This window comes from Gymnoscopelus braueri (genome assembly GCF_963280865.1).
Source record: "Gymnoscopelus braueri genome assembly, chromosome: 16".
Taxonomy (NCBI): domain Eukaryota; kingdom Metazoa; phylum Chordata; class Actinopteri; order Myctophiformes; family Myctophidae; genus Gymnoscopelus; species Gymnoscopelus braueri.
In genome coordinates, this window is record NC_137616.1 from 29,278,013 (window position 1) to 29,298,159 (window position 20,147).

The 20,147-nt window shown below is 41.7% G+C and overlaps 1 protein-coding gene across 1 annotated transcript; it reads right to left on the reverse strand.

Annotated features, from left to right (window-relative positions):
• Window positions 1-551: 551 nt before the first annotated feature.
• Window positions 552-15,850, reverse strand: LOC308103264 (adenylate cyclase type 8; the record flags this gene model as incomplete). Its single annotated transcript, XM_080453174.1, has 20 exons — window positions 552-1,069; window positions 1,438-1,640; window positions 1,819-1,933; window positions 2,260-2,355; window positions 2,512-2,658; window positions 2,878-3,036; window positions 3,343-3,424; window positions 3,575-3,732; window positions 3,995-4,102; window positions 4,912-5,113; window positions 5,642-5,742; window positions 6,140-6,319; window positions 6,731-6,980; window positions 8,195-8,353; window positions 9,245-9,372; window positions 10,077-10,188; window positions 10,952-11,091; window positions 13,046-13,195; window positions 13,467-14,207; window positions 15,695-15,850. 20 exons carry the CDS (start codon window positions 15,848-15,850, stop codon window positions 863-865), a joined length of 3,594 nt encoding a protein of 1,197 aa, XP_080309300.1. The 3' UTR covers window positions 552-862.
• Between the last annotated feature and the right edge of the window lie 4,297 nt (window positions 15,851-20,147).

Consider the following 20,147-nt stretch of genomic DNA (forward strand, 5'->3'; position numbering starts at 1 on the left):
GTATTTGTATTCACTGTCTCTGACTAATTATGCGCAGTGAGAGAACACAAACTATGTTGCTGTAGATAAAGTAGCAGTTTTTCTTATATTGACCTTTTGTAACATCAATAATACAGTGGAAAAAGCAGAATCTAAGAATCAATAATTGTTTGAAATAATGAGTTAGAATATACAATAGTAATAATGATACTGTAATTTACAGTACAGAATAGGTATTCTGTAAGCCATTGGAGAGCTGTCATGCAAACAAGGTTGCACAGGATGTGAGGTACTGTGTTTGGCTTAGAGGTACACGGGCTTAGTGGTAACATATAATCACAGTATTGTCGCAGTATTATACAGTACATGTTGGCCTTTGTTATAATTGTATAAAATGAAACTCCAATATTCATGGAAACAAGACTCATAGCGTGTAGATACAATACATACAGGTTCTATACTGTGTTCATATGGGAACCAGAAACGGATTCTTCAAAGTTGGTGAAGCTCAAGAGGTCCATTAGGTCCTTTCAATGGAAAGAGGCATAACATATAGTACTCCAGAGGCCGTCAATCTCTGACACCGTTTTTGATCCTGTATAGTTTTAGTTCGGCACTGTGAATCAAAAAAGTTCCACTTGGGCAGTCCACTCTCTTGATTTAGTCTTTCTGTCTTAAAAAAACTGTAAACAGACAGGTGTGAAGCTTCTGATGGGCTTCAATAGCCCGTTGCAACTCTGAACAGGTCTCTGTAATCTCTGAAGCATGTTGATCCCAATGTGTTTAGAAGTCACTTTTGTGTACACAAACAATGACAATGTGTCATACCAAAGGAATGCGAGGGGGCTGAATCCTGCACCACTGTTTTGTCACATGTCCCACCTCAGCAATGAGTAGAGTATGAGGACAGATTGAACCCCTTGATCTCCCTCAGTTTTTCTTTGTTTCGGGCCTGCACCAGACCAAATACAACACCGGCTAGCGTGTTGCGGCCTCCTGATTTCCTGTGGCCGTTCCTCTCGAGGTTGGCTTTCTTACTCCGCACGTTGCTGATGAAATATGTACGGACTTTTCCCTGGCGCTCACTCACCTAGGATAACACAAGGTAGTGGTTAGACAGATAATGGCACGATTTCCTTGTGTTCACTTCACTTTGGGATCATGCACATGCAACCCAAACCTATTATCAGAACTTCTGAAAGGATATGAATTATAACGCTTTTCTGTGCAATATTTAGTGCATCATTCTATGCTGGACAGGATGGTTAGTTCAACATCATGTTTACACCGTCTTGATTCTGTATATATTCATGCTACAAGCTGTAATAGTGACATGTGCGTACAGTATAATTCACTGTCATTTACATTTCTTATTCTTTATAAATATTTTCTTTCTATTTTAGGCTACTTGATTGTAGAACCTCTATCTGTTGGCTGCACAACTTTTGAGCAACTCACCCCTTTGACGAAGATCTCACCACGCAGATCCAGGACAAAGCCCCATTCTGTCAGGACCTTGCGCGTGGCCTCAGGAACCTGGATACGGCCAGTCACCCCTGTGCTGTCCATGCGACTAGCCAGGTTCACGGTTGTCCCCCAGATGTCGTACTGTGGCTTCGTGGCACCGATCACTCCGGCTACCACTGGTCCATGGGCAATGCCTTTTTTTCAGTCCAGAGAAGAAGTTAATGAGGTTATTAAGAGGGATTAGTACTCAATTGCTCGAAGTTATCTTTATCTATAGGAAAAATGTGAGTCTTCTCATAGAGCTCTATAGTGTTTTAGATTTGTAAGTGGATGTGTGTAACTGTAGGCTATGTGAAAGGATTGTCTACTTACCAATACGCAGTTGAAACTTTTTGGATAATTGCCTATTAATCTCTTTCAAGGTCTCCTGCATGGCCAGTGCAAACAGGACCATCTCACTCAGGTGGTTCCACTGATCCATATGCCCCTGTGTGTGTAAGAAAGTGTTTGAATAGCCAAGATTGATGAAGTACCGAATAATGTTACTGGAAAAAAGGTCTATTTCTATGTGATTCTGACAGAATTTCTGTAAATACTCCACCATCTCTACAATGTACATAACTCACTAGCATCAGATTTCTTATTCCTTTGTTCGTATTGTATTTTTATTTTCACTTAATACACATTTTTATTTCAATGTGTATTTATGCTTCTCACCCTGTTGTGTTATTGTGAGAACACAGAGACCAACCAATCAAGTCAAATTTCGATAAACTGTCACTGATTCAGATTGTTTCATGTTTGCTGTCCCACCTGTCTGTCTGGGTCTGCCAGGCCAGACGCTGCCATGTAACAGCCGCCAATGGTCTTGATTTTCTCCACCTCGTGAAAATATGACTCCTCTAGCAACTGGTGAGAAGAAATTTATTTTTAGATGTTCAATAAATGTATACATATGGAGTATATATGGAGTTGGTTTGCGTTCATTTCCAAAATGGAAATTAATGTTTTGGAAAAAACACAACAACTGAAATGTATATGGACCATTCATAATCCTATGCTCACCTCATCAAAGCCAGCAATGATCTCATTCAACATTCTGAGGCAGTCCACCCCTTCGTGTTTGATCTCCTTCTGTTCTTGGAACTCATTGAACCCAGCGATGGAGGCAAACATGACTCCAACTTCATCATAGGACTGAGCGTAAAGCTCCTACAGCAAAGACAGGAAACCATTTCAAAATTCATGCATGTTAGGACAGTAAATATTATGCGTCAAATGGTTAACATTAGTTGTTGGTCCAGCAAATGTAGTTCCAATAAGGCATGGTATCTGAAGGATCCAAGGGGGCACAGTTATCTAGAGGTCAAACAAAGGTGAGCTAATATGTCATAGTCTAGGTAAAAAAGCAAGACACTGCATTTTCCGCACATTATTATTCCTGCTCCTCTGCAGGAAGTGTCGTGCTACGTGTGCAGGCAGGATGTTGTGCAGCAGACATTCATTGTGTTCCCGGAGCTCCCTCATGTCTTCTACTTCCTGTTGAGCTTGTAGACGCCACAGGAAGTCCAGCCTGGCTGTGGCCTCCCACTGGATTTAATGAGGCAGTATGTCATTATCACACATAAACAACTGAAATGACTAGCATGTCTGCCTGCCATACAACTACCTTCTTGACTCAGTTACACTCAAACAGATTACGAGAAGATTGATAAAATTATGTCAAACTATTGCTATTGAGGTATGGAAGTACGCACTAATACAAAATTAAACTGAACAACTTTCAAGTACAACAAAACCACAACAAAGTCAAAGCAAAGAATGCCAAACCCATGCAGTGCCTATTGCCTCAACTGTTTATAGGAAGAAGTATAGGAATAGTTTAGGCTACAGTACCTGCCGTCCATTGTAGAACACAGCCACAAGAAACATGGCCATGACAAGTATGGAGATTCCTTTTCTCCTCAGATAGTGAGACCTGTGTACATTATGTGATTAAATAGATGTTCAGAATGTGAATAACAGATGACACTAGAAACTGTGTATGGTGAGTATAACAGTTTATGTGTGCTGGAGCTCTCATGTGGACGTGTGTGTATTTAAAGTATACAGAATAGACAGTACAGACCTGTGCAGCGTGTCGTGGCTCAGTGTGTAGAAGGCTAGGTGGATGAGGTAGGAATAGACAACCACCACCATCAGCAGCACCACCAGCTTCAGCAGAGAGCTGAGACGCAGGAACACTGCACATGTCACCATGGCGATCACCACGCTCAACACAAAGAACTACACCAAGGGGGGCAGACAGAGAACAGCGGATGAGAGGTTTTATTGAAGAATATTGAAGTAATAATGATTACATTAGTCATGGTGTAGCCAGTGTAAACGTTGTGAAGTTGTAAAGTTGTAAAGTTGTGTTATATATTGCCTTTTTGTCTCTGTGTTATGGTTGGAGACTGCACTATGCAGACTAACTGACTGATCCAAATGATTGTTTCACAGAGAAATGGTGACTGATAGAGGGTGGTCCAGCCACTGTGGTCCTTACCTCAGGGTATGTGCAGGCTGTGAGGGGCCTGTGGTTTGGTGAATCTGTAATGAGCTTGTCCTTAACGTCAGGCACTCCTGTGTCAGTGTCCATAAGAATGCACCACAGCTGGACCCAGTCCACAAAACATCACATATAAATGACATGAGAAAAAGAAAAACCCTCTTAACTTAAAGGAGTGCACCACTGTCAAAGTTGTAGATGTTTAGACAATTTGCGATATTACCTGTGTCAATTGATGCAAAAAACAAAACAAAAAAACGTTTAATACAGAACATGCAACACCGGCTAAGAAAACAAAATAATCGGTCCCGTTCTAAACATGATACTTCGCTGTTTGATCCTACAATACCCAGAATTCACAGCGAAGGCTTGGTTGGCACAACTGTGGTCCCGGGTTTCCTGTTCTGGTTAATTAAACCTATCCTAAAGCCTTGTTTGATTGGCACAGCAGCAGATTTGAACTGAAACACATGAAGGTGTCATATGTCTTTCCAATTCAAATCTGTTGCAGAGCCAATCAAATTAATCCATGGGAAAGTGAATCCGAACAGGAAATCGGTATGCCACCTTCTGGAAACCTGGTCGGGTCTACAGTGATGCACTGAGCTCATTAGTGGCAGAGGGGAAAATGCCTGTAGTTTTTCTGCCTCGATGACACAGAGAGTGTTGACAGACTTGTATTGATCATAACTACGCCTATTGATAAAGACATAGAGATACACTTAAAAAACAGTGGAGCATTCCTTGAAGTGCACAGGCGTAGAAGTGTAGAGGGTCATAGAGCATATTAATTAATTTAACCTCTCCCGAGTACGCTGGCTCTAGATTAGATGTCAGAACAACAGTAGGCTACTGGCTGCCTCAGATGACACCGGCAAGCACCACCTCCACTACTGAGCTTTTGCATTTCTCACCATGTCGGCGGAGGCGAGGCCAAAGTTGAGGGCGATGGCGGTTAGGGTGAGGAGGTTGCGGGCACTGTTGTTCTCGTGGATCCAGCAGCAGAAGTGCTGCAGCACCAGAGGCACTTGCTTGAACTCCTCGGCCAAGGCCAGAAGTAACAGTATCATGTAGGCAAGCAGGAAGATGGTAAATTGGACCACCACCGGGTATGGCCTGGCAGAGAAAAGACAAGGTGGGAAAGTTGTTGCAAAATGTGAATTGAAGGAGGAATTGAGAAAAAAGACAAAGACAAAGGAAGAAATGAATAAAAGGAAAGAAGAAAATGAAGAAATTAAAGTTTTTGAACTAAGTTAAAACAGTAACCCACCCCTTTTTCTGCTGGTCCTTCACTATCATCACCATGTGTGTGTGTGTGTGTGTGTGTGTGTGTGTGTGTGTGTGTGTGTGTGTGTGTGTGTGTGTGTGTGTGTGTGTGTGTGTGTGTGTGTGTGTGTGTGTGTGTGTGTGTGTGTGTGTGTGTGTGTGTGTGTGTGTGTGTGTGTGTGTGTGTGTGTGTGTGTGTGTGTGTGTGTGTGTAAGCAAGGCAAACAGCTGTGTTTTTAACCACATTAAACCTGGCTTCTATGGTTTGGGGAAATTGTCAAAAATGACTATCTGTTGTACAACAAAGTATATAGAGCCTAATTTGGATAGGATGTTAGCCAAAGGAATGTAGACATGGGACAAAGCAGTCTTCTCTACCTGGGGGCAGGGATGAGGGCCTGGGCAGCCATGAGGAAGAGGAGCATGATGAAGGAGCAGACCAGGTTGGAGTTGAACATCTCATCTCTCACTTGGGAGAACTGGGACAACAAAAGGAAGATATTGTATGTGATACTGATGTGCATCGCAACACAGACACAGTTTACTCTACTGCATATACAGTACCTGTAAATGAACTACCATGAATTTGTTTTAATATTTAGATACAACGTTATCTATAGCAATGGTTCTCAATGCGAGGTCCAGGCACCCTCTCAGGGTTCATTGAGAGGGTTCCAAATGGACCCTTACAGGTCTGTCACTCTGAGAGTGTGTAAATGGAACCAAAGAGACCCTTATAGGTACACTCTCAGAGTTATAGGAGTACTTGAAACTAAAAAGTTTGAGAACCACTGGTCTAACAGTATACCTCTGTGCACCCAATCTACTCTAATCTTAATCACACAACACCATCTAAAACTAGTTCTCCCATCTCACCTTGGTCTCAATGTGTGTGTCCTTGAACACCAGTGTCACAGCAGTGATGTGCTCCCTGTGCATGCGCTGACTGCTGCGCACCGCAATAGCATGCTCAATGCGCTTGTTAATCTCCTTGGAGGTGGACTGCCGTTCGTTAGGTAGCTGTGGCATGGAGCCGTTAGTAAAAGAGGCCAGTATCTGTGAGTATAGATAACAGGAGGTATGGTTAAAAGGGTCTGCAGGGCATAATGTAAGCATTAACCACATGAACCCTGGCGGTCATATTCTGGGGGCAAACATTCAGTGAAAATAGAAGATCTACAAGCAACTAAGTATATATACGGTTTAAGGTGTTAAAACCTTCATGTCAGGATTATACTAAACTGTGGTCTGTCTAATTACTGCATATTCCTCATATGTTGTTTTGAAACTTTTCCTAAAGTCGTGTTTATATCACAAGCTTACATTTCATATCACACACACCATATGCACTCCTGAATTTAGATACAAAAAATATATATATTTTGGGAAATCAATGAATCACCACAAAGAATGATGCCACAGATACACAGAATGGTACAACGTATGCTTCCCACCCAGTCCACTTACACAGTTCATATCAATGATGTTGCCAAATGGTAAATCTGGGTTCCAGGTGCGGATTTTCTGGGTTTTAGGGGGCGTCTGGGTTTTAGGGGGCGAAACATGATCAGCAATGTTCCCCTCCTCCAGGGGGCAGATGAGGAAGGTGTCCATCTTGTGGTTCCGTAGAAACTCGCTCCTGTCACAGCCACGACCATCCTCAGTCTTATAGACGCCTTGCAGGCAGTCCCGAGTGGCCCTGGAGATGTGTATCCGTCTGGATGACACAGAGGGAGACGAAGAGAGGCTTTTTGTTGATAAAAGACAAAAGACAGGTCAGACTCAGCACACACGCACACACACACACACACACGCACGCACGCACGCACGCACGCACACACACACACACACACACACACACACACACACACACACACACACACACACACACACACACACACACACACACACACACACACACACACACACACACACACACACACACACACACACACCCTGTACTGTACCTTTTGGTAGAAAATATAATCTTGCAATATACTATATATTGTTTTGCGTTTACACTAGCATACTCTATAATCCAAAGTGATTTAAGAAGTGCAGTATAAACTATAGTGAACAAACACCGTAGAAGCAGTCAAGCAAATAAGTGCCAGCAAAACAATTGCTACAAATAGGATAGCAGGTACGGTAGATGTCAAACACAGCCTATATGTCTAATAATACAAGTAAGACGCGCGAACGCTGGAAGCGAACGCAGCTCGAAAATATTGTGTATTTACGGACTTGTAATCCGTGTTATTTCACCGTGATGTGGAGAGAACATTGTGTGTGTGTGTGTGTGTGTGTGTGTGTGTGTGTGTGTGTGTGTGTGTGTGTGTGTGTGTGTGTGTGTGTGTGTCCGCGTTCGCAAATAACCCAGATAGTCACCATAAGGAAAGAGTGCCATTTCCTAACAGAAATATGTTCTATTGCAATGGTTCTCCAACTTTTTCATGTCATGTATTTGGCCGAGGACCCCCATCAGACAATATTTTGTGCCAGGGACCCCCATACAAGATGTGTGTTGTTAAAATGTTTTGGCACTGGGGCGCCTGCTGGCCTAGCGGTCCAGGCGCATACCACATATGCTGGTAATCCATCTTGACAGCGTCTCGTGAGTTCGACACCTTCGATCCCGACGAAGTTTGCTGTGTGTCACCCCCCCATCTCTCTCCCATTTCCTGTCAGCCTACTATCCTATCAAATAAAGGCCCAAAAATATATTTAAAAAAAAAAATATTGGCACATCTACAAGCCCACTTAAGTCAAATAGACGAATTACAGTAGGCCTAATAGGTTTACAGTAGTAATACCGATTTTTATGCTATATTAACTTATTTCCCTGGGGACCCCTTGGAACCCACTCAAGAAACCACTTTGAGAACCACTGCTCTACTGGAGAGACGTCTGGTCCACTAGCAGTGCACTTACCCAGGTATGCCCCCTGCCTCCAGCATGTTGGCGATGCCTACATCCCAGGACCAGACATCAAACTGCCACTTCTGGAGGCCCAGCACTCCACACAGGACCGAGCCTGAGTGAATTCCAATCCGCATGTCCACGTCGTAGTGCAACTGCTTTCTCACATATCTAATTTTGGCAGGACAGCAGAACATCCAAATTAACATCTGTCCACGGGTCTGTTGGCCCTCCCACACCCAAACTTTCTGAACTCTGATATGAACAACAAAGCCATCACACGCCTAGCTCACAATAGCAAATCACAGTGATCATCCCCTCAACCGTCACTTTACAATTATGCCATTTGGACGGAGATGAAAAACTTTGAGATGGGAAAAAGGTTGCTTAAGTAAGAGTTTTGTCCAATCAGCCATTGCAGCATTAAACAAACTGCCACGCTGACATGTTGTTTGTGTGTTAGGAGGTATGTACGGATGTACTCTGGAGATTCTATGTATTGTCTTTATGTTGTGTTGTAGCTATTGTTCTTATGTGTTTGATGTTGAATAGGCTGTGAAACCGAATATCCCTCTGGGACAATAGAGGTTAATCTAATCTAACATTGAGAAGGGGAAAAAGGTACAGTTTGTAGATTCATAAATAATACTACAAATCTCTGTAAAAGCAAGGATTCCAGCAGCCATATTGAAAATAATTGGGCCTCTTCCTTGCTTCCTTCACATGTCTCACCAATTATACTAATTAATGCTCTGTTACATTATGTAGCACAGTGGTTCTCAAACATTTTGATTTCAAGGACCCCCATAACTCTGAGAGTGTACAAATGGAACCAAATGGACCCGTAAGGGTTACACACCCATAAGGAGCCATTTGGGTCCCTCACTTTGGTGTAGCAGAGGTTTCCAGTGAGCAGACATGCACAATATCAGCACTCTGACTCTGTTTGACCAGAATGGAACAGAGCCTAATTAGCATCATTGGTAAGACCTATGAAGGAAGTAAGGAAGAGGCCCAATTTCTTTCCAATATTGCTGCCACGGCTCCAGTAGATGGACTAACCGTATGGTGTTAATCATAGCCAGACCCATCTCAACACAGTAGCGTGCATGTGCTTGCTGCGGCTCAGGGACTCCTGACACACAATAGTAACAGTCTCCTAGTATCTTTATCCGCAGACAGTTGTGTTCCTGTTAGGAGAAAGAGAAGAGGGACCACTAGAGACATTGTTCAGGAAATGGATGAAAAGAGAGAAGGCAAATGAACACAATATGAAACTAATAGCCTTGAGAAATTGTAGTTCATTATAACTTATGGTGTGCTGTGGTTCATAAAGGTACTCGCATATTTAAGCGATAACTGAAGAAGCAAGGGCAGAAATAATGTCTAATGTGTAGATGGGTGTTCACAGTGGAATCCTGATGGTTTCATTTTGCTTATTTTTTTATTTAACCTTTATTTAACCAGGTAGACCTCATTGAGATATAAAATCTCTTTCACAAGAGGGACGGGGACCTATACAGTATACCAGTAACATCATATTACACATAATACTGTGTGTAGAGAACTAGCAACTGCCTTTTTAACAAGTCACGTAAGAACAATTGTTCTTTCACAAATTGTGGTGCACTGAGTACGGTAACAACACTCACATTTGAAATGAATGACAAGAAAATGGGATCCGGGAATTTCCCTATACTTGTCCTGGGTCAGAATGTATACAGTATATTCCATGTACAACATGTACCAACAATATGTAAGTACTATGTAAGTATATATTCTAAGAATATGATTTTCATTACTGCTAAACAAAGTTTTGGGGTGAAATTTATGGCAGAAAGGTATATATTTTTTTTTTAAAGCTGATATTAAGTCAAACTGTGCATGCTGTCACCTCTGCCAAGCGGTCAAAGCGTCCAAAGAGTTCATTAAGGGTTTGAACAAGCTCCTGGGCCGACATGTTCATAGACAGCAGAGTAAAGCCTTTGATGTCGGCAAAAAGTATACTATAAATATAAAAAAGAAGAAAAGAGCAGGTAAGAGAAGGAGCATTTAAGAAAACAGTTACAAAAACAACAACCTATTCTGTACTGTATGTATTGCACGATAGTTCAATGAAATTCCTGTTAGACACAGCTTTGCAAAAGCTGTTTCAGCAATCATATGCAAGACTGGTTGGACATATAATTACTGAAGGCGCTCAGCAATTTATCTACATACAGTATCAATACTGATATACTAGACCCTCACCCACACGATTATGCGCATTATATGCGATTACGCACATAATTATGCAGGGGTAATTTTTTTCAAAAAGGGCGCATCGCATAATATGCGTATCGCATTGCATAATATGTGCATCGCATCGCATAATATTTCGCAACTTTCCGCATATTTCGCGACTTTCCGCATATTTTGTAAATTTCACCGCATAAAATCACATAAAAACCCCGCATATTTCATCACAAAATCTAGGATTTTAGCCTGCATAATCAAGGATTTTAGCCCGCATATTCAAGGATTTTTGCCTGCGTTTTTCTGGAGGGTCTATATATATACAGTAAGAAATAGTATGGTCATACTGTAGGTAGAACAAAAAAAGAAACGTTAAAAACAATTAACGTAGCGGCAACACTTTTAAGGGCTGTGTCTTTTGCTATAGTCACACCCCCACTAAGCTCTGAATCCAAATGCCTGAAAACATTGTTTTTCAACTCATTATTTCTAAACTTATGCTATGCAGTGCTCTGTGTGCGTGCATGCGTGTACCTGACATTCTTGTACTCTTGAATATAAATCTTGTGAAACTCTTGGGGACTGAGACTGAGACTTTCATCATCGAAAGAGCTCATGTCAGCGATCATCTCCAAGGCAACAAAGCGAGGCAGGATAGACAGCACCAGCCGCTCCTGCTCAGAGACACAACAAGCTCTCATTAAAGACACTTAGGTACAATACATATCGCATAATGATCACAGAAGGACATAACTAAATTCAGCATAACACTTGGACACAGACAATTTGCAACCCACAGATAATGTCACACACTTTGAATTTTGATGAAGTATTACTTGAAATTGAAGTAGTTCATTTGAAAGCAACACATGCCAGAGTTCCCCTTTAGATTTTACACTGAACCATACTGGATTAATATACGCTATAGTGTCTGTGTGGGTAGTATTTATATTTTATTTTACGTATTTTCAAAACTGCCCTGTCTCTTAAAGATTCTGGGATCCTTAGTAAATAACCAGCTAAAACCATTCCTCTGACAAGTCACAACAGTCTATTCTAAGTGCTCATCAGTCTGGCTTTAGAGCTAATCATAGCACTACCTCAGCTGTCACCCTAGTTCTGGATCATTTAATTAATTAGACAATAACAAACTTGCTGCAGCTATTTTTATTGACCTGGCCAAAGCATTTCATACTGTATACCACTCCTTACTCTTACTCAACTCATCTCAGGCTTTGATAAGGATGCTTGCAGCTGGTTTAGGAACTATTTGCATATGGCAGATGTCAATGTGTGTGAAGATGGGAGGTGGGCAGTCTAGGCATTCTAGGCCCTGTCCTGTTCACTATATACATTAACGAAATAGTTTCTTCTCTATGTGGCTGTCAAATGCATCTCTATGCCGACGACACAATCTTAAATTGTACCACTGACTCCACTCTATTGGCCATCCAAAAACTGCAACACTCCTTTAACTCACTACAGCACTGCTTTAACAACCTTAAATTAACACTTAACGAAAAAACTAAATTCATGGTCTTCTCTAAATCCCAAAACATAGATCACTCCAATCTCCTTATCACCACCACCAATGGATCAGCTATAGAAAGAAAGAGTCTCAGAATACAAGAATGCTCTGTAGGAAAAGGATTATCGAAGCCACATCTTTATCTGTACTGAACTATAGGGACATAATCTATCGTCATGCAGCTGCCTCCACACTCAAGACCCTGGACTCAGTTTACCACTTAGCTCTGAGGTTATTACTGGTGACAACTAAAATACTCATCACTGTGTCCTGTATGATAAGGTGGACTGGTCTTCTCTAACTGAGAGACGCAATTGGCACCTCATCATTTATAAAACCCTGGTTGGAAAATTACCACCATATATTTCAGCCATGTTATGTCAGAAACCTTGTAGCATTCTAACTCGCTCTAGTGAATGGCAGGTGCCTCTAGTTCCTTTTGCCAAATCTGAACTGGGAAAGACTGCTTTCAGCATTGGTGCACCTGGTTCTTGGAACCTCTTGCAACAAGATCTTCAACTAAATACCCTAGCATCTATTGGCCATTTTAGGAATTTACTTAATAACCGTTTATTATCTGTATGCAACTGTTTTAACTGATTTGCTGTCAATCATGCAACTGTTTTAAGTGATTGTTGTCAACATATTGTCTTTCTTTGTTGTTCTTATGTTATGTGTAATCTCTGCATCATTGTAAATGAGGGTCTCCCTCAATGATCTTTTTTGAATTTTAAATAAAGGTTGAATGAATGAATGAATTTTATTTTGTAATGTCAATGAAATAGATACTTTACGGCCTGAAACTCACACACACAGCCGTGAAACTGAATAAAACAACTAACGTATTAATTACTTTCAGAGGGAACCTACAGTATATGTGGGTGACAAAATCTTAGGCATAAAAAAACATGGGGATGGTCAGTGTTCACCAGGAAGGTCAGAATTATGTAATAACCTTTGACCTCTTGTCAACCTTGGTATACCTCAGTATCCTACACACACACACACACACACACACACACACACACACACACACACACACACACACACACACACACACACACACACACACACACACACACACACACACACACACACACCTGTCTCTGGTTCTCTTGCTCCAGCTTGAGGCGTCCCTCGATGCAGCGGCGCGTCTCCAGGAACGCCTGCCTCTGGGCACGGTCAGTCAAGTAATGAATGAACAGGCCTGCTGTGTTCATACCCAGGTATAGCAGGCCTTTGGCAAACACCTGTAGCAAACACAAACGACTTTATACATTCATTCACTTCCAGTCCCTGGAAAAACGTTTGTGAAATTCAAACATCTGTCACATTAATTGCACAGTGAGGTTTACCCATCATTGACAAGATTATTCAGGCAAGTTTAGTAACGTTTTAATGTCAGTGGAGGAAATGCAAACAAACACGAAATATAAAAATGAATCCATTAATAGGTTAATGGTGTATGTATGATATTATGGTCAAAGCTGTGAAAAGACATCACAGTCTTGGTTCTCTCACCTTCCTCAACAGCACAGCATCATTGTAGTGGCGCAGCATCTCCAGTATAAGGTGTAGCACTGAGGTGAGGGAGCCTGCGCACATGGCCCAGAGCAGGGGCAACGGGAGCAGTGTGTACGTGGCGAACAACGTGAACAGCACATACCACGACGGATCCTTCTCCAGCCCGTATGCCAGCCCGCCAAGCACCTGCGTGGTCTGAGACAGCCAGCTGACCAGGCCAGCATAACGAAGCCAGCGAGGTGAGTCTCTGCACATCAATACGAAGGCACACACTGCTAGCGCTAATGCCATGAAGATGCCTGTCAAGCAGCCACGCAGGGTGTCCGTGGCTGCATCAGGAGCCACTGCTAGGTACAGCACCAGTATGTGTAGCTTAGCAACGGCATCAATAATATTGGTGACGGCTAGCGAGGTGCGCCGTTGGTGACAGGAATGTTTCTGGTACAGTTTCTCCAGGTCACGAGACTTAAAGGTGTGTCCCAGCGTGGGCATGTAGACGCCATGCACAGTGTGGCCCCAGCGGACGAAGAAGTCTGCATCAGTAACATAGTCACTTAGGCCCCCGACACTGCTGCTGTGTGATGTGCTGGTGGAACCTCGCTCGTGACTGGGGTGGATGCGGGTTGAGGAGCTCCGCCGCTTGGTGAACCCACGCGAGGCCTTGTTGCGTATTTCCTTGTTGATCTCCTCAATGTAGGCATCCGTCACAAACATTTTACGTGCTGGCTCCACACCCACCTGTCAAAGCAAGACAGAAGAATTAATGTATACACACCATACCGTTCACTGTGACGTCATGCTCTGTTCCATTTCTGATCTCTGTCATTACAGCTAATTTATTATTATAACCAAAAGCAACACAATCCTTCGGTTAAGTTCAACTTAACATAAGTTAATATTAACATAAATGACCTGACAAGTTTTCTGCCAAGTGCGCTTAATTTGCAAAATATATTTTTTGCTACTACTATTCCAATTGACTACAATTGGCTTTCAATGTTTGCTGGAGGGGCCGTTTTGCATGTCATGCTACAAGCACCACTGGACTCATCGGCGAGAAACTTTGCATGCCCAGTAGACCAAGGAAGAATCTCCTTTTCTTCTTCTCTAACTCCACCCATTTTTCTTTTTCAAATTGGCCAGTTATAGCGCTACCAAGAGACAGATTTTTGTGAAACTAATTTTTCGTTACTACTTCTGCAGATTTTGTCCAAACCTCACACAAATCGGTATACGTTATCTCTGTAGTCATGTGATCAAGACATATGTGTCACATTTCTCACATTCTATTCCAATTGGCTATGATTGGCTTCCAACGTTTTTGGGGGTGGCCGTTTTGCACAAAATGCCACAAATAATGAATGCAGCACCCGATTGCTAGGAAACTTTGCAAGCACATACCCACTAAGCCAAGGAATAACCTCCAGCCCAAATGTTTCAAATGTCCTCATGGTGGCACTACAACAGCCCACTTCACGTTTTGGCCTATAACTATTGAACCGTAGATCGTACACTCAACATCTTTTTCCAGATGACATTTTCTGCCATAGTGTGTTTTCTTCAAAACACACTTTTTGCTACTACTCCTACAGATTCTGTCCAAAACTCACACAAATCGGTACACATTATCTCTGGGGTCATGTGATCAACATGTATATTTCTCAGATCCCATTCCAAGTGGCTATGAGGAAAGCTTGGCTGGGCAACCCGGCCTGGAGAAGACCTGTGCTCTGAGGAGCACACTTTTTTAGTTAAGTTCATGGGTCAATTATGTATCACCAGTAAATCAAAGGTGGGAATTCAATGCCTCGCCATGGCTGAATAAAAAAACAATACTTTAAATTTAACTTTAATTAGGGTCCGAGCACTGGATCAGTTTCGTGCTGGTCCAGTGCTAGGACCCTCCCTGTACCCAATTAAAGTTCAATTTAAAGTCCATAGCCTTGCAGAACGAGGTCTTTGGCCTACTGGCAGCACACTCAAAAAGTATGACGCTGATCGGCCTACTCGTATACAAGATTAGCTGCAGACTCAGAGACATCAGACACATGTATGTACAGTACTATGCATGCGCACACTCATGCACTGTACAGGGGCAAATGCATGAATCTCCAGACAGATGAATTATGTCACTCCATAGCTGTAAGAAACATATTCGTATCTCACTTGTTCACTGAAGCTCCAGAACAATGAGATGTGTGGTCTTGACTATAGTGTTTATTCACCTGCTCACTCAGCTCCTGCTGGATGATGATGTGTTTAACAGCATTTTGCCACATCATTTTTTTGCGTCGCAGCCCAGGGGAGAGGGGTGTCACGTAGCAGGAGGGCTCACGCAACTCATTTGGACTGATGTCCGACGTCTCAGCAAAAGTCACCATGATGATGACCTTAGTCGATCTTTGCTTGTTTCAGCTTACGAGAGGACAGGAACGGGAATACAGCAGGGCCACATTGTCGATGGTGGCTGAAGAAAAATGATGACGTTAGAGGTAGTAAATTTCAGTTGTTTTGCATTTCAGTGGGCCAGACCATGCTTTTCAACAACACCATAAACAGAGGGATCTTATAATAAACAACTACTACGACAACAATATTATTGTCACAAACTTACATCTCAGAATGATGATCTCCTAACACTATCATGCTGCTATATTATTACCACGGTCTGCTAATAAATAACAGCCATGATTACTACCGTAATTTCAAGTTCCTCTTTCACCTACGCTTTTTTTTTTCTCTCTACCAAGATGATTGATTATGCTATAAGCCATTGTGCTTAATGAGTATTAAGACAAAGAAGCCAAGTCGTTTGGATTTACAAACTGAGCAAACATCGGACCCTCTCGTTTTCACAGTCACAAATAAAAAATTAATTCACAAATGATTTGTCCAGTGCAAGGAAACATACTTTTTTAAATTGGGGAACTTAAAACGCATCAGTGTCATATAATCAATAAATGTTTTAGAGGGGGCTAAAGAAATACTATTGGTCCATTGATCCCAAAAGACTATAAAAACCCTTGGATGATATTATATGCCGTCAGCTTCTTTTTTAGCTTCTCAGCAGAAGTTTACACCAGGCATTTTTTCCTTTTGTGCAAGCTTACCACAAATTGCAGTTCTTTATACATTCTTATTCTTATTATATTATAATATGATGTTACTCTCTTATTCTTACTATATTATAATAAGAATAACATCAAATATCAAAACAAACATGTTTACTTTGTTTACGTTTATTTAACAGTGCTGAAGTTCTTCATACAGCCTTTTTTCAGTTATGATCTCTCCATTTCTTGTAGTGATGTGCCAAAGTAATTGTTCACAGCACAAAAAGATGCCCGTATATAGTGTTTAGCGCCGGCGTTACCTATGCTATAACAAACAAACGGCCATGCCCCCCTAATTTATGACCAAGTGGTATTCATCATTCAGCATGTGAGTAAGAGCATGTTAAAACCGTTTGGTGCATCAGTTGACTTCTCTTATTTTTTCTCTTAACAGTAAATTAAGAAAAGATATAAGAGAAATTTAAGAGAATGTTGCTGGTACTACATAGGTGAGTATTGAGAGACAGGAAACCAAAGCTAGAGAGCGAGGGAAGACGTACAAGACAAGACGGTAGTCGTATAAGAACTTGGATCCTTGCAACCCACAAGAAGTGTGTGGTCAGTGCAAAGCCACATGGTACCCCAAAATAATCTTTTATATATGTGAAGTGATACATTATCTCTGTGTTCAAATGTTTTGGAGAAGTTCCCACGTGTTGGACAATATACACAACCTTTGACAGACTCCACTCTACCTAGCCTGTTGCCATATTTAGACATGAGCTGGTTAATGCCCAGAGATAAACTCCTCATGGCTTGCACTTAGAGTCACAACTCAACATACAGTAGATCTATAGCAGGCAGACTGGATATCATTCTAAGATGTTTGAAGACAATGTTTGCAGGTCGTTTGTTAGCAAAGATTTAATTAATTGAATTATCTCCCCACCTGTAACTATAGTAGTGAATGTTAGGACGATAGGAATATTCTTACAGAGTTGTGCTTGTGAAGCTCTCTCAAGTCTATTTCTATGGCAAGATCAGTAGATTACAAACCCATTTCAGCAACTGAGAGTAAACATTATTGCAGTCGCATCAAGTAACAAACACTGATTTCCTAAAATGAATAATGAATTGTTTATAACTAAAATGTCAGAACTATATGCAGATTACTCAGACTTCGTCATTTATATTTCTCCCGATTGTACACACCGATACTTAACTACAAAACTGACCTGCATTGACTTGCACACTGTATGTCCCGTCCTCACTTGTCGAAAGGTAAATTGCCATAGCAGATACTCAAGTTGGGTACTCTTAACCTCCCCATAATCCCCTTTTGCTTGTTTCTTTGTACTTGAAAACAAGATAAAAAATAATGTAAAAAATAATAATCCACAATAGAAAAGATATGTGTCCAACAATTATGAAAAATAAAACAAAAATAAAACAAAACAAAACAAAAACATAGAAATATCCAGGAAATATGTATCAGGTTGCTTTGGCAGGGCTATGGCTCACCACCAGCATAGAGTCAGGGGATTGGTACGGAGCAAAGCTTCAAGAGTGATTCAAAGAGGATTACTTAGTTAGCAACCATTGCCATTGTGCCTTAAAGGCAGAGCTGTTTTTAAGTCTTTTGGTGCACGTCCAAGTCTTAGTCATTTGACACAAGTCTCAAGTAAATCAAGACAAGTTCAAGTCAAGTCATTTGAGACAAGAACAATCAAGTCTCAAGTCACGTCCAAGTCAAACCTCAAGTTTGTCAAAGCAAGTCTCAAGTCAAGTATGTCTTGAGTCACGTCGTTCCATGTAATCTTGGCGAACACACGTATATACCCAATGATGCAAAACGATGCGTTTGATGTCATCGTTTTACGATGTCAACATTTCATGGAGAAATATGTAGAAGACATATGGTATTTTGTTACTACATTATTGATCTCCTCAAACAACACTGGAATTTAGAGTCTTTAAAGTTTCCCTTCATGTCTCAAATGTATTGGCTACAAGACAAAACCCACCCTGCAGACCAGTCTCTAACTTTAGTGTAGTAGGACACCTTACCCTACTATAAATGAGCGAAATCTCTGTATGCATCTCAAGAACCGTCTGACCGACTGACTTCAAACTCGGCATGTGCGGCGCCGACGACCGAGCGTGCCCGCCATTGAGTCGGTCAGATAGGTGGGGTTGTCCAGAACCACCGATCTGACTGATACGCCCATATGGCTATCCGGTTGCCCAGAACCACCGATCCGACCTCTACGCCCATATAGGCATGCCCATACATGGATCAGTCCTGACTGCCCGTATATGGGTCCGACTGACTTCAACACGGCACACACTCACACATCACAGAGGAAACCCAGGGAGTGATGCGCCAAGTGAGAAGTTGGTCAGATCAGCCGATCTCCAAAAATATCGATAAAACCACAAATCCCCATATATGGAGTATACCTGATGTCATGATGTCATCAATATGACGTCATAGTACTGGTGCCATCGACTCCTGGACTCCATATTTGGGCATGCCTGACATGGAACTTCATACATGGGCATAAAAGGGACACAGAGAGACAGATACAGAAATCGCCATATGGGTAATCTGACACGGGTACAACAGGTATTGCATAACCGGGTGGGGCACGCATTCCCAACTTGCATCGTTCCCGAGTAGACTGGTGCTCAACGGGCACCAGTCTAGTAAGTAATTAAGTAAGCAAGAAAAATGGTTCTCATGACAATACATATATAAACAACTGTGATTTAGTCATACAGTATGCTGTTTGTCAATGATACAACTAGAATGTTGGTGGTGGTGGTGATTTTATACTGCACAACATGCCCATATATGGAGTCATGTGCCCAATGTAATAATTATGTTTTACTTTTTTCTCATCCCCATGCTGGGAGAAAATACTCTATCAATGATGTCATCACGTGTACCACTACCCATGTCATATATTTAATGAAATGCCCATGCAGGCTGGTCTATGTGGGAGCATAAAAGCACCATAAGGAGTGCACCTTAAGTGTCTCTAAGAGAGAGAGGTGGGAACATTGATGAAATTCTTAACAGAAGAGAAGTCTATTGGATTTATAGTCTACAAACTTTATTCCCGAAAGGATTGAATGATGAGATTCCATGGCATGTTATGCTGTAAGGAAATGTGGGATTACAAAATTGAAATTAAGGTGGTGCATATAAGATACACTTTGTACACTATGCACATGTTGGAATGACTTATGAAAGCTGCAAAGCCGATGTTTACATTTCTTAGTTGTGCATTTTTTGTAAATAATGTAATTTATACTATGTGTTGGGTTGGGCCTATAGACCATATTCACACAGCGGCCATGTTTCTATGAAGTCAATGAAAGTAGCCACCCCGGGTGGCGGCACTTTCAATGTTAAATTCCAATATGGCCGCCGTGTGAATATGGTCTATAGGCCATGATGTCACAGAATCATGTCCTGGTCTGATTGGTGTGATTAGCCACACACAGGTCACAGACAATCACTGAGAGACACTATACAGAGGAGTGTGATTGTCTCACACCTGTGAACATGAAGGGGTGTAATTTTGCTGTAAGACACTCTTGATGAAGGTCTTTTTGTTCA